The sequence below is a fragment of the Zalophus californianus genome, chromosome 4 (genome assembly GCF_009762305.2).
Source record: "Zalophus californianus isolate mZalCal1 chromosome 4, mZalCal1.pri.v2, whole genome shotgun sequence".
In the NCBI taxonomy this organism is placed as follows: Eukaryota; Metazoa; Chordata; class Mammalia; order Carnivora; family Otariidae; genus Zalophus; species Zalophus californianus.
This window is the reverse complement of record NC_045598.1, coordinates 142,231,194-142,256,597: the sequence shown is the minus strand read 5'-3', so window position 1 is coordinate 142,256,597 and position 25,404 is coordinate 142,231,194. Positions and strand designations below refer to the sequence as shown.

Sequence of the window (25,404 nt, the reverse complement as noted above, 5' to 3'; positions counted from 1 at the left end):
AACACTTCCTCAGCCTTCTCTCCCCTGGCAGGGCCACAGACAGGGCCCAGTGGAATCTGTATGGTGCCCAGAGGATGAAGCAATATCCAGAGCAGGTGGCAGAGATGTTCCCAGAGGGAATGGTGGCCAGAAGATGCACTTGGGGGGAGGAGAGAAAAGTGTAGGAACAAAATAGAAGAAAGGACACCGTGTGTTGACCTGTCTTATTCATGAGCACCAATAAGACACTCCCAGCAAATACTTAGAAGTAAAGGAGGAGTGGGAGTCTTTGGAAAGTACTGGAATCTGGCACTAGCAGAGGGGAGTAAAGCATGATTTCGTGTTTTAAAGACCGGTGGTGTCCAATCTGGCCGGCACTGGCCAGTCCATGCCCTGGAAGGCAAATTGGCTTTTCTTTTCCAACAGCACCACCTGGTGATGAACAGAAGGAACAACTCCCCGTTGTCTAAGTCCCCTTTTCACCCTTTACGGAGATTATGCTCACATAAATTTTTCCTCAGATTTTCTTTAATGCCTGTAAAAATACTCCTTTTCTTCCCTTTGCGTATTCTCCCTTTCAAACACCATTTACTGCAAGAATATCGTTTTCCTTCTCACCATCCTCTCCTGTGCTTCTTTTCTCTTAGTGTGTGTCTCACTCTAGCAGTGTTCTGGAAGATACGGAGTCCAGGGCAAAGTGACCACCTGAGTTTGGAAATATGGCATCTATTAAATTGTGAGTGAGAGTCTTTGAGTGAATCAACTATTTGACAGTAAGTTTATACCTTTGAACACTGCATGAAAACTTTTAGAAGACTTTTGAAGTACTAAAGCACTATTGAAAATAGTCTGGGAACATACATGTATATGTGTTGCTGCGTCAGCTCAACATCTTAAAGACGGCAATATCTTTTAAAAGTTTTCTGGGGCTCCTGGGTAGCTCGGTCTGTTAAGCGGCTGCCTTCAGCTCAGGTCATGATCTCAGGGTCCTGGGATCAGGCTCCCCATTCAGTAGGGAGTCTGCTTGTCCCTCTGCCTCTGCCTCCTCCCCAGCTCATGCTCTCCTGTGCACGCTCTCTCTCTCAAATAACTAAGCAAAATCTTTAAAAGAAATCTTTAAGAAACAATGCACACTGTATAGAGTACCAAAGCCGACATATAATTTTACACCCAGTTTTCTACAGAAGCACAAAACTAATCCAGAAAATCAAAGATTATGTTGTAAATCTCTATGCTATTTTATTTTTCTTATTGAGATATAACTGATATAACATTGTATAAATTTTAGGTGTCCAGTGTGTTGATTTGATACATTATTATCAAATTATACATACATTATATATTGCAATACAATTCCCGCCTTAGCTCTGCTAACACCTCTCTCACATTACATAATTACCATTTCTTTTTCTGTGGTGAGAACATTTCAAGTCTAATCTTTTGGCTGCTTTGAGCCGTAGAGAGCAGGTGTGAGCAGCATTGTTGACTCACATCACTAGACTGTGTATTAGATCTCCAGAATGTATTCATCCTCTAGCTGCAAGTTTGGAAACTTTGACCAGCTATGCTATTTTATCTTTAAATTTTTTAAATCCTTATTTTTTTTAACTGTATTATTTTGAATATGCATGAAAATATATTCATTTGTTCATTGAATAAATATTTATTGATGTCTAGCATGTGCCGATCACTATTTAGATGCTAGAAACACTGGCTCACAAAATAAAAACCCTGTTCTTAGGAAGGTTACATTCTAGTAGGAGCGGCAGGCAGATGACATTAGAAATAAATACTATTAGGTTAAGTGCTGTGACAAAAACAGCCAAGCAAGGTAAGGAGAAAGAGAGTAACAGGGCGCTACTTCAGAGAGTAGGGTCAGGGAAAGCCTCTTTGAGGAGGTGACATTGGAATGAATGAGGGAGTGATCTGTGGAAAGATCCAGGGAAGAGCATTCCAGGTGAAGAGAATATCAAATGTAAAGGCTTGAAAAGGCCTGTTGGCGAAAGAGCGAGTGTCTGCACCAGAGTGCAGTGGGTGGGACAGTGGTAGGGACTGGGGACGAAGGCAGCCGGCACAGATTACATAGAGCCCATTGTCAGGACTTTGGCTGTTATCCAGAATGAGAGGAAGTCGCTGAAGCGTGGAGCTCAAGGCAATGAAGCCCTTTGAGCTACCTTTTCAAAGACGCACTCTGGTCGCTATGTGAGGAAGCCTGCGGGGGCAAGACTGGAGCCAGGAGAGCAGCTGGGAGCCATAATCTAAGAGCAGAGCCCGTAGGACTTGCTAACAGGTTAACATGGCTTAAAGAGAGGGGTGAGAGATGAGTGTATTTTGAGTAGCTGGTGGTGCCATTTAAGGGATGAGATGAGAGCCGTGGAGAGTGGGGGTTGCCAGGAAGAACACAGGATGGCACGTGTACTCGAGGGATCTGTTTGGACATGTCCGTTGTAAGATGTCTGTCAGAAATCCCATGGAGTCGTCTTCTAGGCAGTTGGATATATTAGAATTTCAGGGGAAAGCTGAGGCTGGAGATACAAATATGGGTATCATAAGTATATTTAAATGTTGTTTGTAAAGTCATAGGACTAGAAAAAAATCATCCAGAGAGAGAGTGAAATAAAGAGAGAACAGACTAGAAAAAAAGCCCCTGGGGAGAAGGGAAGAAACCAGATGTGTCTCAGAAGAAAAGTGAAGAGATAGAAGCACATGTACACATACATATTTATGGGTGTTTATGTGTAGTTGTGAACGTGTGTATGCATCTATGTGTGAATGTGTGTGTGTGTGTGTGTGTGTGTGTGTGTGTGTGTGTGTGTGTGTGTCCAGTGGATCCACATCTAGTAAATAATTAAATTCATAATTGAGCACTTAGTATTTCTCTGATTCCGGGCCAAGACTAAAGGAGAATAAAGGAAGCGGGGAGAGAAGAAGATATTTTTTGGCTTTGATTTATGACTTAATTAGAGAATATTCACATGTCATGTAAGCTTTCCTAAATGACGTTATTACGGAACAACAGCATGTGATTAAATTTTGCCAAGTCTTTTGGAAGATACTCTCTGACCCGGTGATAAAATGACACATTTATAATAAACATCAGTTATAGGGACTAATTGGAGAATTAATCCGTAATTGGGCATCGGCAATTAATAGATATATCTGAGAGAGTTCCTTTATTAAAAATATTTAAATATTTAAACCTTCTTAATCTTACTGATTTTTAAAACAGACACATTTTCATTGTATATGACAAGGAGTTTTTGCTTGGATAGGAATGAAGTGTATCCTCAAAATAAAGAAAATAAATGATAGCTCTCTTTTCCTTTCTTCCTTAATATTGGCTAGAAAGCCAGATCTCGTTCTGTATTTTCTTAATAGAATTCAGTAAAAGAATAATTGGGGCTCAGATTTCACACTCCTGTGATGAGTGAGCAAATTCAGCTTAAAGTGTGCCTCTGTGTAGTTGCAAATCACACAGACCTTTCCATTGTTTAAGGAAGGAGCACTCCAAGCTCGTGTTTGCCCAGGCTCCAGTTTCTAAAGGGAAAAACACAGAAATTATATCAACTACACAACAACAACAACAAAGGAGCAAATAGATGTGGATTTAGGAACTGTTGTTTCACTGCTTGATCTCAGGATGTCCGCACCACAGAGGGAGAAACCCCACACAGATTAGTCCCTATGCCAAGAGAAAAGGGCCCTGTTAGGGAAATGGTATTCAGGAGACCCCTGGGGATCAAGGCTGCAGGAGTTTCATGGATCCCAAAGATTTTCATTATATAACAACCCTGAAATTGTCTTCAAAAGTTTTTATAACTGCACGACCTCTACTTAGTCATGGATTTGTGATTAGTCTGACTCATATTTCTCACAGCCAATGCCTGCCATCAGCATCCCTGATTTTATTCTTCTGCTTCTCTTCCCAGCTGACTGAGAAAACACTGCATTTACCTATACCAAAAGCTAACTTTCCCTAAAAGAAAATTCCCATGAAAAGAAACAGGCTACATTGAATTCTTTTAGATATGTTGTCTCATTCTCTCTGTATTCTTTGTTTATCCATTCAATGAGTAGATTTAAACAATACCATTTTCAGTCCTTGGGAAGTTTTATGGAGACCTTCCCAACAAAAACTTGAGAATAAGGAAAGTAAGTTTAAAATTCTATATATCGGCTAAATAGCTCTAAGAGTTGGGCTTTGTAATCTGTGCATTATGGATGAGAACAGATATTTAAAGACTCCCCTTAAAGGGCAGAATGGCCCTTAGATCTGCAACTCTCACTTGGTGAATGTTGACATGTTGAAAGAAAGGATGTACCAAGTAGGGAAAAGGTTGATTTGTCACAAAAAAATAGAAAATCAATACTACAGAGGTATATAATAATAGAGTTTATCCAAACACGATCCAATGTTAAGAAAACAGTAGCCAACAGATCAAGTATTTTAGTTCTCCTGGCCAAATTATCCATATTTGGGAGATAATGGCAGGGAGGTACAGCCAACAAAATTCTATTCTTATCATCTAACTTTAAAAATCACCCCTTTTAGTGAGCTGGATGTGTTAAACTATTCCAGGTCTACTGATATAAGGCTTGTACTTCTATTTGTCTTATTTGTCCTGAATTCCATACTCACTGAGCAAACTTCTGATTTGGTTTCCTATGTGTGGTGACCTTCCTAGTGGAATTCTATAGATATTCTTTGAATGTAGTCATGGTGATCCGAGCTCATATCAGATGCATACTACTCTTTCTAAATTAATAACATGACTTTTTTGCTTTATATATCAAACTTGTGACCTCACTTATTATGAGTCTGCCCTTGAAAAGGGAATTCACTGCAGTGACAAAGTAGGCTTCTAACCTTGCGGACTTGAGGGCTTGGCTCTAGACCTGGAGAACTTTATTAAGGTGTATCAACCTAGGAGACTCCTTAGAAAGCAGCCATCTGGCCTACACGTGGCCACACATACCCTTCTGCATTACTATGACCTGGCAAGAAAGCTGAATTGTAACTGACCTGCCAAGATAGGTTATTACTCTTTTCCAAGAGAAGTAGCAAGAACTGGAAGGCAGGGCCCTGGGGAGGTAGTTCCCTAAGGGTAGAAGAAGGGATCAGGGGAAGGGGAAAGTCAATCAATGTAAAAAATGAGATTGGGAAAAGATAAAGAATCCTGGAGTTCATGGTCAGGACCATCCATAATACACAATAAGAAAAAGACAAAGGGCTGAGAAGACATTTTTCAAAACTGAGGGCTTACAGCAGGAGAAGTGACAGCTTGCTAAGAGCAAGAGGAGGTGGGAAATTTCTGTCGGCAGAACCCAGGGAACTACAAGGCCGAGACTTCAGGTGACTACAGTAAGTCATTTGGACTTGAATTCAAGGAGTGAACCCAAACTTAGAGGAAATTATATTGTTCCTTCAGCACTTAAACAGAAATGAGTGCAAGTTGCTGGGCCTTAGATCTGATGTTGGGAAGTAAAGAGCACATCCAGAAGTGTCTGAAGTAGCATGAGTAATCCCATGTCAAATAATGTGAGACTAGAACTTACCTTTTTACATCTCGGTAATATGTGTGCACATCCATATCCGTTCTTTTTTTTGTTGTTGTTGTTTTTGCAGCATTAATAGAACTTAATTACCGTTCACTAGACCTGATCACAACTTATTTATTTGTTTGTTTGTTTGATTGATTACTTATTTATTTATTTAGATCATAACTCTTTTAGAGCAGAGACGTGCTGAGAAGAATGAAGAATGGGACGCCGGATCAAGGCATGGTCCACAGGAGCAGCTCTTCATCCTTTTGGTCTCAGGACCCTTTACTCTTGAAAGTAACTGAAGACCCCAAACAACTTTTGTTACTGTGGATTATACCTATTGATAGTCGCTGTATTAGAAGTTAAAGCTGAGAAATTATTAAGGATTTATAAATGAACATAACAGAGTCTACGAAAATAATATTTTTAAAACAAAAAATGTAGTGAGTGCCACTTGCAGTTTTGTAAGTCTCTTTAATATCTGGCCAAATAGAAGACAGCTGGATTCTTATATCTGCTTCTACAGTTAATCTGTCATGATCAACTGTTTGGTTTGAACTACTTGAAGGAAATCCAGCTTCACACCAATACGTAACTGGAAAATGGAGGAGTTGAGGTTCCTGGGTGGTTCAGTCAGTTAAGCATTTGCCTTCGCTCAGGTCATGATCCCGGAGTCCTGGGTTCGAGTCCCACATTGGGCTCCCTGCTCAGCAGAGAGCCTGCTTCTCCCTCTGCCCCCCACTCCACTTGTTCTCTCTCTCTCTCTCTCTCAAATAAATAAATCTAAAAAAGAAAAAAGAAAATGGAGGAGTATATTAATAGCCTTTTTGGATAATTGTGGATATTCTTCTTTAGTAAAACACCAAATTTAACAATGTTTTCTTAAAATATTTTCTTAAAAGTTACATAAAAGTAAACTGTATGAATAAACTTTTCATGCTTTGTTCTACTAAAATTTATTGGTCTCTCTTGCATTGTAAAGAGATATTTTATCTGTGCATGAATTTGTAACATCATGCACTGTTTATTTAGAAAATATTGGTTCACCAAGTTAAGCATATCTTCAAAATGTTGGCACAATTTGTTATACAATATTAAAAAAACACATTTTTTAAAAAATTACCACTGGTCTCATCAAAAATGTCTTTAAGCATTGAGAAACTGGCATGCTTACAGACCAGATATGTTTTTCAAAATCCTAATTTTCTCTTTAAAGTTCTAATTTTATCATTGCCAACAAATGCTTTTAGTTGTTTTTCTTGAAATGAGAAGCTCACTTTGCTCATTTCCAAGAAAATATTTGTTAGTTATCCAAGTCTGAATATCCAGTTTGTCAGTTGCTCTTTTAAGTAAAAATGATGCTCAATGAAAACAGTGTCAGGGCACTTGCCTGGCTCAGTCAGTAGAGCATGTGACTCTTGATCTCATGGTCATGAGTTCAAGCCCCACTTTAGGCATAGAGCTTACTTTTAAAAAAAAAAGGTGTCTAATTCAGTTTGCAACTCAAACCATTGCATAAATTCTTTTCTGAAAGAAAACTACAGCAGAAGTTCTTGCAAATTTTCCATTATGTTACACCAAATAGTAAAAGGATGTGTACTCAGGAATTGAGAGTAACTATTAATCTCAACCTAACTTTCAATAATATGAGTACAATTAATAATTTTTACTTAACAACAAGGACATTCTTAAGAAAAATCGACATTTTATAACTATGTATGGTGGTAAAGAAAAAAATGACTACTATCACCATTTACTGCCACAACCTTGATTTATGCCAAGAAACCAGCAATTTTACTCATCAGTGCAAATGTCAAAGCAGTAAAAAAGGCGAGGGCAGAGAGGCACAGAATGAGAGAGAGAACGCCAAGCAGGCTCCACGCCCATCGAGGAGCCCGACACAGGGCTCCATCCCACACCCCCAAGATCCCGACTGAGCCATCCGGTTGCCCCATTATATTGTGGTACTATTATAAAATAATTTTGACTGCACTGACCCCCTGGAAGTGTCTCAGGGGTCCCAGGGTTCTGCAAACAACTTTAAGCATTGCTGGTCCATGGCACAGGTTGTGGAAGAAAATTACCTGGTTGTCCAGATGATGGCAGTAGAAAATTTTAGTCAGAGGAAAGAGAGGAGGGCCACAGCGCTAACAAGGAAGGGCATGATGTGTTCGGAAACCATCCTGGGAGAGGGTATACCCATTTAATCACAATGCAACAACTCTAATATACACCTCCATCCCCATTTATCTTGGATTCATTTCACAACTGATAAACTAACATTTTCTTAGGGAACAAATTGCTTGAGTTTTTATGTCAGTAACCTGTGGGCTCAGGTTACTTCATTGAAGAATGGATTTCAAGATGCGCTAATTTTACATGTAATCAGAGCACTTATTACTCATTCATGCGTATATTTATGTACATTTGTATTTATTTATTTTTGAAGATTTATTTATTTATTTTAGATGGGGCAGGGCAGAGGGGGAGGGAGAGAGAATCTTAAGTCGACTGCTCACCGAGCGTCGAGCCCCACTCGGGGCTTGATATCACGACCCGGAGCTCAAAACCTGAGCTGAGACCATAAGTTGGCTGCTTAACGGAATAAGCCACCCAGGCGCCCCTCATGTGTTCATTTATTAATGCTTTCAACAAATACTTCTTGAGCCACCTGTAAAGACAAAGGCACTGTGAATCACAGACACGATCAATCCACATAGGTTGCTAGACAAAGAAGGCTGAGAGAGATGAGGACAAAAGCGAACATCTCTGCCTCCTTGGAACTGGAGAGAAGCCAGCAACAAACAGACCACAGTGATCAGAATCCAGTGTCTCTACCTGTGAGCCCTCTGTGGAACACCAACTGAATTGGGTCAACGAGTAGCTCCTCCTCACTGAAACTGCCAGGTTTGCCCATCCCAGGTTGGGTCCCTAGCTCTGACGATCCCCATCCTTCCACATTCCTGGGGGAAAGTATCGATTTATCACTGTATCAAAGCACTAGCAGAAAAAACATTTTAAAAATCTTGTGCCCTTATTGAAATGCTGACCTTGCATTTGGCTTGAGAAACTTCATTCTCTTTTAGGTGGATGATGGTTATTTCCTGAAAGGTCTGAATTAGCTCGTGAGTTTTTTTCTTTTCAGACCTCTCTTCAGCCACTCATTCAGTGCAGAGTAGACATTTATTGTTTTTGCCACCCAGAATCATTTCTCCCTGCCTCTGGTACTAGCTCCCCATTTCCTTTCGCTGTAGCCAGCCCTCCTCTGTTCTTAGTCTGTGTGGCTTGGGAAGGGGCCGATGTCACCTGCTTCCCCAAACCAACGTTCTATCTGCTGGCCACAATGACTTGATTAAGGACGGGCATGTTAATTGATCTAAGCAAATGGGAGTGAAAGCCAGAAAATTTTTGGAAGTTTTTGAAGAAGGAAGCTCTCCTTTACTGTTCGTGTGGCTTACAGGACGTGGTTTAGGAATAGAGATGCAGGCTTCCAACCCTCCATTATGAAGGGAGGGTCTGACGGCTAATGGAGCCCACAGAGGTAGAGACAGCCAAGAAGGAGGGATACTGAGGCCTGATCTCAGCCCTGGCTTCACATTACTGCTTTAGCCATGTAGTGTTGGAGTTCCTATTGTTCTCAAGCAGAAGAGTCCTCACTGATATATCTCCCCACCCCCTAGTACCAGATACAAATCTACATAGAGAAACAGAGAATCCAATTTCCAAAATATCACACTTGCAAATCTTCATGCCTTTGTTAATTTATCCAGAATTAATTTTTCCCCATCTTTTCCATGTTTCCTTAGCACTCTACAGATAGCTGAAATTAAAATACTTAATAACATTTCATGTGTTGCAATTTATTTTTATACTTGTCTTAGATTTTGAACTAAGAAAAGGAACCATGTCTTAATCATCCTTATATCTCTAGTACCTAACAAAACATTTCCCACAAATGCCTGACAGATTGTGGTCAAATTAAATTTCCAAAGTGGGAGAGAAGTGTAACAGAGGTCTTCCATCTCTGGAGACTTCCAGCCCAACATCAGTCGTTTGCTTGACGTGCATAATAGAGATCCCAGCCCTTGGTGTCTTGGCTGGTTTTAAGCCCATTTCTCCTTAGATCCATTCCTGGACCTTTCCACTAATCTGCTCTATATGGCAGAGGGGAGGATTTCTCATATTTTCACATTATGTGGCATCTGGCTAGGTTCCACCAATGGGCATTAATGGAATCTGGAGGACAAAACAAAAGGAGAACCCAGAGTATTTCTCCCCTTCTCTCTGCCTCAAACCAGGTCTCAGGTAATGGCTGTGTTTCTAAAAACTAACTAGATTGTGCTAGTCAGACCTACTTTAGTGTCAGCTTCATCTGGGTTGCCATGGCTCCTGAGCTCTAGGAATATTGCCTCCTTCTAAGGAAGGCAAGAGCAACCTGCTCTTGCTAATTTCTAGGTTGCCTCCTTGCTGTCCTTTTGGTCTTTCACTATCATCCCTTGCCTGCATAATCAATTCCAAGCATTGGTTCATCTGATCTCATTGAGACACAATGAGATGACAGGAACTAGGGTTTCCCTGCTTGTTATAACTCCTCCCTAGGAAGGTAGAGGTGAGTTTCTAGCCACACCAGAAAAATCTCCAAATAACTCAATTCAGTAAACTGCTTAAGTCAAAGCTTAATTCACATAAAATGTAATCAGTCAAGTTAATAAAAATATCAAAAGTTTTGAGTTAGTGTATGGCAGCATACGTTTAATTTCTGTTGTAAATAATACAGTATTTGATGTTTCCAGTATGGACAAACTATGCTGCAGAAAGAACAAACACATTGAACCTTAATTCATTGGGGTCAGGTTTTTTTTTAAATATATGGAAATGGAGAACTAGAATGAACCCTGCAGTGTTGGATTGAAATTGGACATATGAGTGTGATATAAATAAATATAGAAATATAGGTGTTGAACCTGTATATACACATTATGTTTGTATGTGTGCATATGTGTGTGTTCACATTCCCAACTTATGTCCATGGAGAGGATCTAGGAGTAGTAACACACCTATAGCAATGAGATCATCTAGTATCCACACTGATTTTCTCAATACTATTCTCCACTAAAAGAAGCCAGCGTTCCTTGGAGAAATGGTAGATCTCAGGACCGGGGAAGGAAAAGACTGAGATGAGCCAGGAATATCAAACTGCTGTCAGAAAGTTAGGAAACAGGGACGTGTCAAAAGGACACAGAAGTCATCCTGAAAGTGCTCCTACTGACCAAATCAAGAAAAAAATGTGAATGAGGATAGATAAATGAGATATTAGTGATAATAGCAACAATGATAATAACAGATTATAGCCCACTGAATAAATTAGGAATTGCTAAATCCATGCTAGAAATAAATTGATTACTTAAAGATTTAAGAAGGAACTGGGTATTTACATGATCTCAGAGCACATCCTCACACAAATATTTGTTAATTTACAAAGGCTAAAGGAGTAATTTTGCAATGGAGAAGCCTAGCAGACACTGTCTTAATCAAGTGATGAAAGTGAATATTCTCCATAAGAGGACAAATCAAAATTCGTTGCCTGATAGAATGGAATGAGAAGAGCCAAGCATCCCGCATTGCTTTTGTGATATTCCTGCCAGTGGTATTTAACCTGAATCTAATCACAAGGAAACCTTGAACAAACCCAAATTGGGGGACATTCTATAAAATAACTGGCTTATAATCTTCAAAAATGTTAAGGTAATGGAAATCAAAAGACTGAAGGATGGTGCCCAACTGAAGGAAACATGACAGCACGAACAAGCTATTCTCAAATGGATTAGGTGGTAATAATAAAGCAATGTGAATCTTATGGTTGGTGTTTTGTTTTGTATTGTTTTGTTTTTTTCTTCAAGTTTTTATTTCAATTCCAGTTTGTTAACCTACAGAGTAATACTAGTTTCAAGTGTAGGATTTAGTGGTTCATCACTTACATACAACACTCAGCGCTCAGTACAAGTGCCCTCCTTAATACCCATCAGCCATTTAACACATTCCCCCCACCTTCCTATCTTCCAGCAACCCTCAGTTTGTTCTCTATAGTTAAGTCTGTTTTATGGTTTGCCTCTTTTTCCCATATGCTCATCTGTTTTGTTCTTAAATTCCACATAAGTAAAATCATATAGTATTCATCTTTCTCTGATTTATTTTGCTTAGCATAATATTCGGTAGCTCCATCCATGTCATTGCAAATGGCAAGATTTCATTCTTTTTGATGGCTGAGTAATATTCCACTGTGTATATATACCACCTCTTCTTTAACCATTCATCAGTCAGAGGACATTTGGGCTCTTTCCATCATTGGCTATTGTTGATAATGCTGCTATAAACATCAGGGTGCATGTAACCTTTCAAATTAGTATTTTTGTATCCTTTGGGTAAATACTTAGTAGTGCAATTGCTGTATCATAGGGTAGTTCTATTTTTAACTTTTTACAGGACCTCCATACTGTTTTCCAAAGTGGGCTGCACCAGTTTGCATTCCCACCGGCATTGTAAGAGAGTTTCGCTTCCTCCAAGTCCTTGCTAACACCTCTTGATTCCTGTGTTGTTAATTTTAGCCGTTCTGACCAGTGTGAGATGATATCTCATCATGGTTTTGATTTGTATTTCCCTGATGATGAGTGATGCTGAGCATTTTTTCGTGTGTCTGTTAGCCATCTGGGTGTCTTCTTTGGAAAAATGTCTATTCATGTGTTCTGCCCATTTTTTAACTGGCTTGTTTTTGGGTTGTTGAGTTTGATTAAGTTCTTTATAGATTTTGGATACTAACCCTTTATCAGATATATCATGTGCAAATATCTTCTCCCATTCCGTAGGTTGCCTTTTAGCTTTGCTGATTGTTTCCTTTGCTGTGCAGAAGCTTTTTGTCTTGATGAGGTCCCAATAGTTCATTTTTGCTTTTGTTTCCCTAGCCTCAGGAGATGTGTTTAGTAAGAAGTTGCTACAGCACAGGTCAAAGAAGTTACTGCCTGTGTTCTCCTCTAGGATTTTGATGCTTCCCTGTCTCACATTTAGGTTTTTCATCCATTCTGAATTTATTTTTGTGTACGACGTAAAAACGTGGCCCAGTTTCATTCTGCATGTTGCTGTCCAGTTTTCCCAACAGCATTTATTGAAGAAACTGTCTTTTTCCCATTGGTTATTTTTCCTGCTTTATCAAAGACTAATTGACCACACAGATGTGGGTTCGTTTCTGGATTTCCTATTCTGTTTCTTTTATCTGTGTGTCTGTTTTTGTGTAAGTACCATACTGTCTTGATCACTACAGCTTTGTGATATAACTTGAAGTCTGCGTGGTTCCGTACAGATTCTAGGGTTATTTGTTCTAGCTCTGTGAAGAATGCTGGTGGTATTTCGATAGGGATTGCAGTAAATGTGTAGATTGCCTTGGGTAGTATAGACATAACAATATTTGTTCTTCCAATCCGTTAGCATGGAATGTTTTTCCATTTCTTTGTGTCATCTTCAATTTCTTCCATAAGTGTTTTATAGTTTTCAGAGTATAGCTCTTTTACCTCTTTGTTTAGGGTTATTCCTAGGTATCTTATGGTTTTTAGTGTGATTGTAAACGGGATCAATTCCTTGATTTCTCTTTCTGCTGGTTCATCACTGGTGTATAAAAATGCAACAGATTTCTGTACATTGATTTTGTTTCCTGTGACTTTACTGAGTCCGTGTATTAGCTGTAGGAATTTTTTGGTGGAGTCTTTTGGGATTTCAATATAGAGTATCATGTCATCTGCAAATAGTGAAAGTTTGGTTTCTTCCTTGCCAATTTGGATGCCTTTTATTTCTATGGTTGTTTTAGCTATATTGTAGTTATGTAGGACAATATCCTCACTCGTAGAAAATATATACTAAAGTTTGTGTGATGATGGAGCAGTAGGTTGGCAACTTACTCTCAAATAATTCAGAAAAAAAATGTACTGTGTGTGCATTTTTTTCTGTGAGCTTGAGATTATTTTCTATATAAAAAGTGTAAAAATATAATCTCATTCTGTGTCTTGCATATACGAGTCCCTGATACAGTTCAAAGTTTGTCTCATTTTCTTTATTGTGATTGAATCCAACTTAAATTGAAATACAAAATGTTTAATGAACATAAATCCAATACATGTGGGAAAACAAAAGAGATCTGTACTAGTATTTACGCTCTTTAATCTTTTTAAGAGATAAGAACTTCAGCATACACTTAGACCTTTCACCCCATGAGATAAATAAATTAACAGACAGTCTTCAAGATAATCAGTGCTATGTAGACTTTTTTAGTCTACTAAAGTCCAATTTGTAGCACAGAACTGATGCAATACTGTAGCAGAAACTATAAATTACAAAGTAATAACTCTCATGCAAAATAATTAGAATCCTCATTACACACCCCTTCAAACAGAACAACATACTTTCCCTGAGGAAACAGACTTCTTTCTCCTACTAGGATACTTTACAACATGCCTTTCCAAAGTAAAGAAACACCTTTCCATCCAACACTGGTATTTTTAAAACCATTAAAACATCTGGTTACACCAGTAGATTTAACAATTATTCCTTTAAGAAGAAACCATTTTTAAGAGATAACTTATATTTTACTTGTTACATTAACTGATAGTGCATTTAATCACAAGCAGCAAGATAATCACCAAAGATATCAAATAAAAACATTTTAAAACATTCAATTCATTAAATATTTCCTAGATGGCAATCTCCTGCAAGGCTTAAGCTAGATGCTGTAAGGGAAAACAAAAATGACCAAGGTATCAGCATTAGACTTAAGGAGTTATCTTCTGCAACCAAGTACAGCATTACTATACAATTTATTGATACTCAGTTATCCTATCAAGAAGACTATGACAGAATAATTTGAATTATCAAAATCTACATCCAGAGGAGGAATGGTGTCTGAAACAAAGTAACAAAATCAAGGAAACTCAGCTAAACTTCCCTCAGATGACAGAAGTGTCCCATGTGTTCAAGTCTTAAATGTGGTTTAATAGTGTCACTCGCACCAGAGAGAGCAAAAGGACCTTCACCATCCGCCTTCATCGAAAACAAACAAAAATATATGAGACAATAGGTTAAAATGAATTATCAAGAGCCAACTTACAAAATTACTTGTGAGATTGAGGGACATGTATAAAACGGGAGATGGTTTTGCCATGGAAATGGGTTGGAGGGTTTGTGGATGGATTGTGTATTTATATGAGACCCAAGTAAATATTTTCCACCACTTGACAGAACAGTGACCTACACAGGATTGCTCCCTGCTCTGTTGCCAAAGCACAGGGGAAAAGTAACCTATTCCTCATGCCCTTGGGCTGCTCCCCCGGTCTGGTACCTTCCAATCTGTTAGTTTCAAACCATGTCAATAAACTGGCAAGCACTGCATCTAGTCAATTATTAACCTGTTTATCATTAACATTACTGCATGAGTGTGATATAAGGCATAATTCATTAAACAATCATTGATATCCTGAGGAATTTCCAACAAAATTGGATGGGTTAATTTTGAGCTGTGGAGTGGACACAGTGAATAGTTATGCCCCACCCCTCCTTAATGCCCATATCGTTCATTTTATTAAAGGTACTGTGCAATGGGGATCAACAACATAATCAAAACAAAAATTCACTTTAAAAGGAATGAATTGGAATAATATCAAGACATTAAGCAGACTCACTTGTGTAGAAAAAGATATCACAATCTTATCATTCTGGAAAAGATTTTAATTTTTTGACCAAACATTACTGAGAGATATGACTGATTTAATCTCTAGGGCAAGGGATACTTTTTAATGCATTCGGAAGTTTTGCAATGCCTGCCACGTTTTCACATAGGTTGAAGTAGATGCATTTTGTGGGTCTCAACACATGTCAAACAATTGTTTACTGCTTGAATACCCGTGAGTGCAAATCTGAGATGGATGAGTTACGTTAGTTTGATTACAGAGATCTGATCTTCTTTGCGGTGCTGAAGCTGAGAGCAAAATGGTACCCGTAAATCAGAATTCTAGGGAAGAGCTGTTTGCAGGGATTTTTTGTGTTTTGTTTCTTTCTCCACGGACATGTTTGGGGTGGTCCTCTGGTGACAACTTTTAATGGAAAGAGGCTCTCACTTTTCGGCCCTTCAGAGGCTGTGGCGGGCGGTGATTGCTCAACAAAAAAGCCGCTGCTTCGCCCTCCGCCGTGCAGAGCAGAGTGCGGAATGTGGCCAACTGTTGAAGAAAAGAGCAGAGTGGGCTTCAGCACAGAAAGTCACACCAATGTTGGTGAACTGCCCTCCTATAAAGTTATAAGACATACAGCCTTTCCTCTACCAGGGACTAAAATACTGCAGTAAAAGTGTCCTAAATCATATATATAAGAAAACACCACTTCTGCTAAGTTCTCACCACTATACAAATACCTGTGGGTTCAAAAAATCAACTACATAAGGATTCTTTATCTGAGGATCAAAGTAATATGAGGAAACAACATTTAGAATGTGGTTCAAAGAGGACATATCTAGGAATCAGAGAATGTCACCTACAAAGGCAGAATAGGACAGTGGAAAGATCACTGTACTGGCTTTCAGGGACAGGTCCCAGTCCTTGGTCTGGCACCGACCAGTTGGGTGACCTTGGGCGCTGCTCTTCAGTTACCCCATCTATGAAGTGAAGCAATGGATTATATGCTCTCAATGGTAATATTGGAATGTAACTCTCGGAATCACGTTGAACACGTACCAGTACTCCAGTACAACATGGCCTCAATTTCCATGGCAACCTTGTGGTGCTCATCCTATAGAATTTTGATATTTTAAGTACTGTTTTCCTCAAGCAATAATTTTGCTCTCACCATACTTGAGCCTTGCAAACAACTAACCATGGTAAACACATGGGCCCTTCAACCTCTGATAATGTTTAAATACAATTTCAGTGATATAGGCATATTTCTCATCAAAAGGGCTTAATTTTTCTTATTACAGAAAAATGCTGACTTACCTTACAAACTTCATACAACACACAAAGCACCAAGAAGAAAATAGAAATTACTAGTAATCACATCACAAGATATAATCACAGTTAACATTATGGAGTGTTATATACATATATTTTTATATACATAAACCCATGAACACACATGCACACACACAACATGTTTTATTACAAAAACAGGCTTAACCGTCATGCTCTTTTGAAACCTTATTTTTGTACTTAATACATATCCTATATATCTTTGCATGTCAATAAACATAAATCTATGCCACTATTTTTAATTGCTGAAGTTTTCTACTCTAAGCATGTTGTATAAATTATTTAACAATTCCTTGGTGATTTAATACTATTTATCAAGATTTAGGGCGGTCTATAGTAGTAAAATGAAGACTGGGTAAACTAGCTGAATAATTCTACTTTCTTGAAAGTATTCACCAAAAATCTATTACCAATTAACTCAAGTAGGTTTCTGGTGTTTGTTTTCCTATTTCATTTGAGCAAAGATAAATTATTAAATTATTGAGAATAAAAGCCTCCATTCTTGAGACACCTGGGTGGCTCAGTTGGTTAAGCATCTGCCTTCAGCTCAGGTCGTGATCCCACTGTCCTGGGATCGAGTCCCACATCGGGCTCCTTGCTCAGTGGGGAGCCTGCTTCTCCCTCTGCCTGCTGCTCTCCCTGCTTGTTCTCTCTCTCTCTCTCTCTGACAAATTAAAAAAAAAAAATCTTAAAAAAAAGACCTCCATTCTCTAAGCTGTGCTAGTAACCTAAATGCAGAATCAAGCAAATTCACACTAGGATAGGAGCACCTGGGTGGCTCAGTTGGTTAAGTGTCTGCCTTCAGCTCAGATCATGATCCCAGGGTAATGGGATAGAGCCCTGCATCAGGCTCCCTACTCAGGGGGAGTCTGCTTCTCCTTCTGCCCCTCCCCTGCTTGTGCTCTCTCTCTCTCTCAAATAAATAAATAAAATCTTTTTTTTAAAAACTCATACTAGGACACTTCTATTAAGTTTCTGTCATCATCATTTAGTTGAAGCCTAAAACATTTCTTGCACAGTACTAGCTAGGATGGGAGGCAGAGGTGATGGAGGTCCTCCCTAGGCAAGAGTTTGTCACCGCACTCCATGGAGATAGGTTCATGCATCACATACAAGCAGCCATGTCTTTCCACAGGTGATACTTTGAGGGGTCTTTTAAAGGGTATCGATATGGGCAAGATAAGACAAATAGTTACAACTTACTATTACTCATATTTCATTAGACCAGATTATAGCTAAAGCCAGATGAGATTTAAATAATTCTCTGGTAAAGTCAAGCAGCAGAGGTAAATAAAATCTAACCTCTGGAGCCTGAAGGAAAACACTCAGCCTTCCACAGATCAGGGGGACCAGGTCTGTCTGGAGTGGCCTTTCCAGCTGGCTGTGCAGGAACCCCAAGGCCTGAATCAGGGCACCAACTCGCTGGCCTCAGCAAGCACGACTTGCCTCCCATTGAAGCTGCCCATTCCTCTGAAGACCTTGGCTATTTGTTTTTTAAGATTTTATTTATTTATTTGAGAGAGAGAGAGCAGGAGCAGGGGGTGGGGCAGAGGGAGAAGCAGGCTCCTCACTGAGCAGGGAGCCCGATGGGGCTCAATCCTAGGACCCTGGGATCATGACCTGAGCCACTTAACTGACTGAGCCACCCAGGCGCCCCTCCCACCCTCCTTTGACTCCTCTGCAAGTTGGTCACGGCTCCCTGCCTCTGTAACACCTCAACCTCACTGGAATTTACTCTAGATCATTTTTTGACCTGCCTGCACATTTTGGTGAAACTCACTGAACCTGCCCTGATGTCCCACCAAACCCCTTCCCTTTCTGGCTCTGGGTCTCCCTTCCAATCACTCAGCCCTGCTAGGTAAACCCTGCATCTGCCAGTCCCTGCTCAGATTTGCTTCTCTTGGCTCTGGTGTCCTCCACCACCGCACTAACCTCAAAATGCACACCCCTGACTGGCCCTTACCAATCTTATCACTCTCTGGGCCCCTGGGCTTCTTGCAGACAGAAAATCTGCCACTCTGTCACGAAAGCTGATACCATCTACATGAGTCCTGGCAGGAGTCTCCCCAGATCAGCCTGAAGGCTGAGGTGGGTATGACTCGTTTTGCTGTTTTTCTTGGCTCTGATACTGAAATGTTAATGTCCTTATAGAACCACCCCGGTAAGCAGAAATATTCTTTTCTAATGTTTTGTAAATAGTTTTACTTATGTCACTCTAGTGCTCAAATGTCTAATAGCACTCCACCGCCTGCCCAAGCTGGATGATAATAAAAGTAAAATCTCTCTTACAGAACATGGCGGGCCAGGTATTGCCCTAAGTCCCCTACATACATACCTCATTTAATCAATGATATCCTCTTACCCCCATTTTCAAGTTGAGGAGCTTGAGGGACAGCTAGGAAGTTTCAGTAAATAAGCCATCTGGCAAATAAGTCATGCACTAACCGCAGCACCATATGGCATCTCTAACTTTTTTTTCTCTATTTTCCCCTAATCTCTTTTCATGAGCTTTTTATTACAGAAACTTCCAAACATACATAAAGCTAGAAAGAGCAGCAGCATAAATCACTACAAACTCAGCACCCAGTTTCATCCATCACTAACACACAGCCAATTTCATTTCATCCACACTCTCACTCATTTCTCTTTCCACCTTCCATCCTGCCCAAACTAGATTATTTTGAAGCATATGCTGAATATCATGTCATTTCAGGTGTAAACATTTCAAAATCGGTCTCTAAAATATGTAATATTTCTAACTCTAATAAGGCCCCAAAAACAAACTAGTTAGCCTGGCTTTGGGACCACCGGGTCCCGACTAACTAGGTTGTCTCCGATTACTGCCACACACGGGGCCCACTCGAAGCTAGGTTTGTGAAGGGTGGCCCCAGAGCGTCTGAATGAAGAGACTTTGGGGTGATTCTTAAAACTTCAGGTTACTGAACCCTACCCCAGACCTTCTGAATGAGAATTTCTGATAACACCCAAGGATTCCCATTTTGATAAGCTTCCCCAGGTGATTGTTGTATACACTAAAGCTTGAGAACCTTAGGTACAAAGGGGCCCACATTTTCTGCACCTCCTTTTCTTGCCTTTATTTATGGTGTTCCTTCTTGAAACTGCTCCCTTTCCTTTACTACGTCCAACCAGTCATCGCCCTTTTCCTAGCCCAGATATCAGCTCTTTCATGAAGTCTTTTCCGGATTTCTCCAATAAAATAGTCTCTCCCCTTTTAAACTCCCTTTACACCTTATTTTTCTTACATACCAAGCACAGCCACTGTGTTACCATTTTTTATGCATTTATTTTATCTTGTCTATTAGATTATAAACTACTTGAGGACAAGGGACATTTTTAACACTTCTTTGTATCTTCTGCATTATGCCTTGCAAGAGTCAGCAATTATTAAACAATTCTAGAACTGACTTGGATTGTCTCCTATCATTTAGAACTTTAATGTCAAAGCTAATTATATGGAGTTTTTTGGCATAAGTCAAAATTAATGTTCAAGTGAATGAATTCTTTCCCCATTTCATATTTAGTCTAAAGATGCAGAAGAAGAGTATTCCTAGGTCATTAGCATTAATTACATAATATAGCATTTTACTACTTTAAAAGGACATTATGTGTTGCTTCCAGATCTGTTGGGCTAAGACCCTACAGACAACCTCCCTGTGGAAAACAACTCTAAAACCCAGACACGAATACAAAAAGCAACAAGCCACAGGTACTGGAGAGTGCACAGAAGCAGAGGGACTCAGGTGGATAGTCTGTGCTTCTCTCACACGAAGGAGAGCTGGGAGCTCTACAAGTGAGTTCCTATCTCTCCAGCTTCTCACCTGAAGCTGAGTAGAGTCTGCAAGCTGCACAAAGCTGCAATGGAACACACTGGTCTTACAAGGACAGAGCCAGAGAGAGGATACTCAAACTCTATACCTAAGAACCACACACGCTGTACTGAGACCAGAGCTGCTGCACAAGAAAGAAAATTGAGAGCTCGAGCCCTGCCAGAAAAAATTACCTACTCACACAAGGGAAATAATATTCATCAGAAAAAAATAACCAAATCCAGAATTGGCACAACTTCATGTTCATCACATCTAGAATACAATAAAAAATTACTTAACATACACAGAATCAAGAAAATGGAACACATTCTCAAAAAAAGAAACATCAGGGGAGTCTGACCCAAGATGAACCAAACTAGAAACTTACAAGGTTTTTTTTTAACATGGATTTTAAAATGACTATTTTAACTACCTGAGGGTTGTACATTTTTAAAAAAAGCATCTTTAATGCAGAGTAGTGGGAAGTCTCAGCAGAAAAATAGATATAATAAAAGAGAACCAAGCTGAAAATTTAGAACTAAAATATAGAATTGCTAAAACAAAAAATTACCTGGATAGACTTTAGAGTAAAATTGACATGACAGAGGAAAGAGCGAATGAACTTGAATATAGATCAATAGAAATTATCCATGGTGAAGAACAGAGATTAAAAAAAAATTATCTAAAAAAATAGTCTTGGTGAAATCAGAGAGGAAGACAAACCATAAGAGACTCTTAACTCTAGGAAACAAACTGAGGGGTGCTGGAGGGGAGGTGGGCAGAGGGATGAGGTAACTGGGTGATGGGCATTAAGGAGGACACACAGGATGTGATGAGCACTGGGTGTTATATGCAACTGATGAATCACTAAACTCTACCTCTGAAACTAATAATACACTCTATGTTAATTAAATTGAATTTAAATAAAAAAAATTTTTTAAATAGCATCTTGGGGATCTGTTAGATGATATTAAAAGTTTAAATATATGTGAAATTGAAATATCAGAAGGAAAGGAAAGAGAAAATGGGGCACAGCATACATAAAAGTTAACTCATAAGTCATCAAAGACTTAAATGTGAGAGCTACAACCATTACTTAAAGTATGAAAAAAATATTTTGTGGCATATAGTTAGGCAAAGATTTCTTAAACAGGACACCAAAAGCACAAACCAGGGGTAAACTGATAAAAATGGACTACATCAAGGTTAAGAACTTTTGCTCTTCAAAAGACAGAGTTTAAAAAAAAAAGGCAACCAACATGTTGACTGGGAGAAAAGTTTTGCAAAACATGTACTTTAAAAAGGGCTGATTGTATATAGAACCTTTGCAATTCAATAATAAAAAGACAAACACCCAAATTAAAAAGGAGCAAATGATTTGAACAGATGTTCACAAAAGAAGATATACACACAGCCAACAAGCACATGAAAAAACGTTCCACATTACTAGTCACCAGATAAATGCAAATTTAAAAAATCACAGATACCCACTAGAATGGCTAAAGTTCAAAAGACTGACAACACCAAGTGTTGACAAGGAGGTGGAGGAAGTAGAAATCTCATATATTGCTGGTGAGAATGAAAGATGGAACAGTCACATTAAAAACCAATATAGCAGTACCTCATACAATTAAACATGAAGATACTGCATGACCTAGTAAATCTAGGTCATGTATAACTTCACAAAACATGAAAATATGTGTCTACACAAAAATGTATATGCCAATTATTCCTAACTTCCAAATATGTACAGCTATTATCCAAGACATAATAGCCCAAAACTGGAAGCAACCCAAATATCCATCAATTGGTAAATAGATTTTAAAATAAGGTGGTATATCCATATCATAGAATATTACTCAGTAACAAAAATTGTCAGTGAATCTCAAAAACATTATGCTACGTAAAAGTCAAACACAAAAATCTACATACTGTTATGACTCCATTTAAATAAAATTCTAGAAAAGGCAGAATCCTGGTGACAACATCTCAGTGACTGCCTAGGGCTATCGGTGAGGAAGGAGGTGGAGTGCAAAGAAGCGTAAGGAAATTTTTTGGTCGAGGGATCTATTTTATATCTTGATCTAGTGGTTGCTGCATGGTAATATACAACAACAAAAATCATCAACTGCACACTAAAACTCGTGAATTTCATTGTATGGAAATCTCATAACAAATGACAAAGAGAAAATTTTTAAAAAGAGCAGAGAATCAAAAGCAAGTATCCTGCACACTGAATTCAGCAGATGAGCAAGCCAATTTAGATAATTTAGGATAGCCCAAAGAAACTTGGCAGAACAGTTAGCCTTCCAAAGAGAATGACAGATCTGTTATCAAAACCATCTGAAAACAGCATATCTGTTTACTGGTCGGGCAGTTAAGTAAAGCATTTCAATAAGTGACTCTGGGGACAAAAAAAAAATGGGCTTGAATCAAATAAAAGAAGATGAAAAACATCTGGTTTGCCCTTTTGGTCAAATAGTGACTGGGCAAGAAATAGCAGTAGAAAAACCTAGAAAAAAATGGCACTAAAAAAAGAAGTTAATCTTCATAGCTAGTGACATTATATGGTAGAATTGGAAAATACATAAAACAATGTGTCCCAGGGACTTCAAAAATAAAGAGCTGTCAAAATTGAGATTAGAAATTATCTTTTGGAAAGTAACTCTTAAGTAAGTGGTATACACAAAAGACATGTTCATTTCACTTTATAGAAAAGAGGTAAGCAACTGAATAATCATCTCAACCCTCTCATGTTTTGGATTTTCTTAACCTTTTTATTTTAGAACAGTTCTAGATTTACAGAATTAATGCAAAGTTAGTACAAATAGTTCTCATAATGTGCTTAATGTGCCCTATTATTAATATCTTACATTAGTATGGTACATTTTTCACAATTGGTGAACCAGTATTAATATGTTATCATTAACTGAAGTCCATCCTTTATTCAGATTTCCTTTGTTTTTACCTAATGTCTTTTTCTGTTCCAGAATCCCACCAGGAAACAACTTAGTAGTCATAGCTCCTTGAGCATTTCTTGATGATGACAATTTCTCAGATTTATCTTGCTTTTGATAACCTTGACAGTTTTGAGGAGTACTGATTGGCTATTTTGCAGAATGTCCCCCAGTTGGGCTTTGTCTGATGTTTTTCTCATGGTTAGACTGGGATTGGACTTCTGAAATATCTTTTGCTTCATTTTTTAACTCTTAAAATCACCATAATATCATATTAGAATAATTTGGATTCATATTATTATTCAGATAATCATTTCCATCTGGTTAAAAATGAGAATGTCTGGGACACCTGGGTGGCTCAGTCGGTTAAGCATCTGCCTCTGGCTCAGGTCATGATTTTGGGGTCCTGAGATGAGCTGTGTCCAACTCCCTGCTCAGCGGAGAGTCTGCTTCTCCCTCTCCCTCTGCCCCTCCCCCCTGCTTGTGCTTTCTCGCTCTCTCTGTCTCAAATAAATGAATAAAATATTTTTTAAAAATGAAAGTGTTTGAAAGTATTCGTGCTAGAGTAGATGTAAGTGAATTTAAGTAGATCACAGTGAATTATCAATCACACTAAAGCTCTAAAATATAGTTATTATTTTATATACTCTACCTTATAAAAACCACATTAATAATTAATATTAATTAAGTAAGCCTCAAATTAGAGTAGTGAAACCACAGCTAGGTAGGCATAATTCCTAAACTTACAGTGGGTCATTTTTGATTAAGAGCTTTATGTATTTTAAGGAACTAAATTATATATTTTGATATAGTCTCTTCCAAATGGCAGGTGGATTTTAAAAAGTTATTTTCCAAGTGACTTTAAGGGATTGAAAACATCCTTGAAATAGGAGGGAAAACATGATCTCCTATTATTACTTACTACCTTGTTATAATTTATTAATTCTTACCCTTATTTTGTTCAAATTTAACAAAGGAATATAAAAGTGAACAGTTTAGCACATGGGGGAAAGAAAATGTACTTGGTTAGTAAGGTCCCTGAATCAGTGACAGGTCCTTTTTCTCATGACACAGTGCATCTTATTTATGATGGGAAAAGTCACAGGAATTTCCATGTCAGTCAAGCTCTGGACTTCAATCCAGACTTTTATAAAATGTTTTGATTAGTACGTCCCAGATTATTATTTGGCTTTAGTCCTAAAGATAAGGCCAACAAAAGTCAGATGTGTTCAACACCCCAAGGGAAAATGTTACCTGATATGACCTTGGTAAAGGTGAACCAGCTCTAGTCCTTGATTGGGGGTAAAAAATAAACAGCTAGGCAGGTGGGCAAGCCCAGAACAGAAGTGCTTGATTAGCTGCAAAAATTACTAGACTATGTTCTTGCTAAAACTGTGCAGCAAGTAATTCAAAAAGGAAAACAAGAAGCAAAGAAAACCTGCTCAGCACAGCATCCACAGAAGACATCACATCCACCTGTCAGATGGGTCAGTCACACAGGTCAGAGACCCAAGCCAAGTTTCTGGGCATCAAAGAGAGCCTGAGCCTGCAGACGGCTTGCAGACTCAATACGTTAATCAGAAAAACAAGTGAGGAAATGTCTTCACTAAAACAGCACAGGTAGGCACCCAATAGCATCTCAGTAAATGCTTAAAGCCCCTCAAGCAGCCCCACAAAAGTTTTGTCAACAAAAGAGAAGAGACCCATTGTTGTTGTCACTGCTCACTTTCTGATTGCGACATCATCTGTAGGAGGAGCAGGTCTAGGGACTGAGGTCAAAAAGAAGAAAGTCCCCTTCTAAGAGTAGCCCTTCTCCTGATTTTCCCGTTTATATACCAACCTGTTTATATCTCAGCCCAAAAAAGAAAACAATTATAGCCTTTAAAGTCACTTCCCTCAGTGTCTGTATGCACATTACGTTTCAAAGACCGTGGAGAGAAATCATCTAATCACAGAAGGTCAAATAAGAAAGGGACGTAAGTTTTACCCAGTCCAACTACCTATCTGATTAATGAAGGGAAAACACAGGCTTCATCGTGCCCC

At 38.8% G+C, this 25,404-nt stretch overlaps 1 protein-coding gene across 1 annotated transcript in view; it reads right to left on the bottom strand.

The window, feature by feature from the left end:
• Positions 1 to 13,617: 13,617 nt before the first annotated feature.
• The window catches only part of CA13 (carbonic anhydrase 13), a 33,069-nt gene continuing 21,282 nt past the window's right edge, over positions 13,618 to 25,404 (bottom strand). Inside the window, exon 8 of the mRNA XM_027615022.2 lies at positions 13,618 to 15,776. Within this exon, the coding sequence (XP_027470823.1) occupies positions 15,657 to 15,776 (120 nt within the window). The 3' untranslated portion in view covers positions 13,618 to 15,656. The remainder of the gene's footprint in view (positions 15,777 to 25,404) is intronic.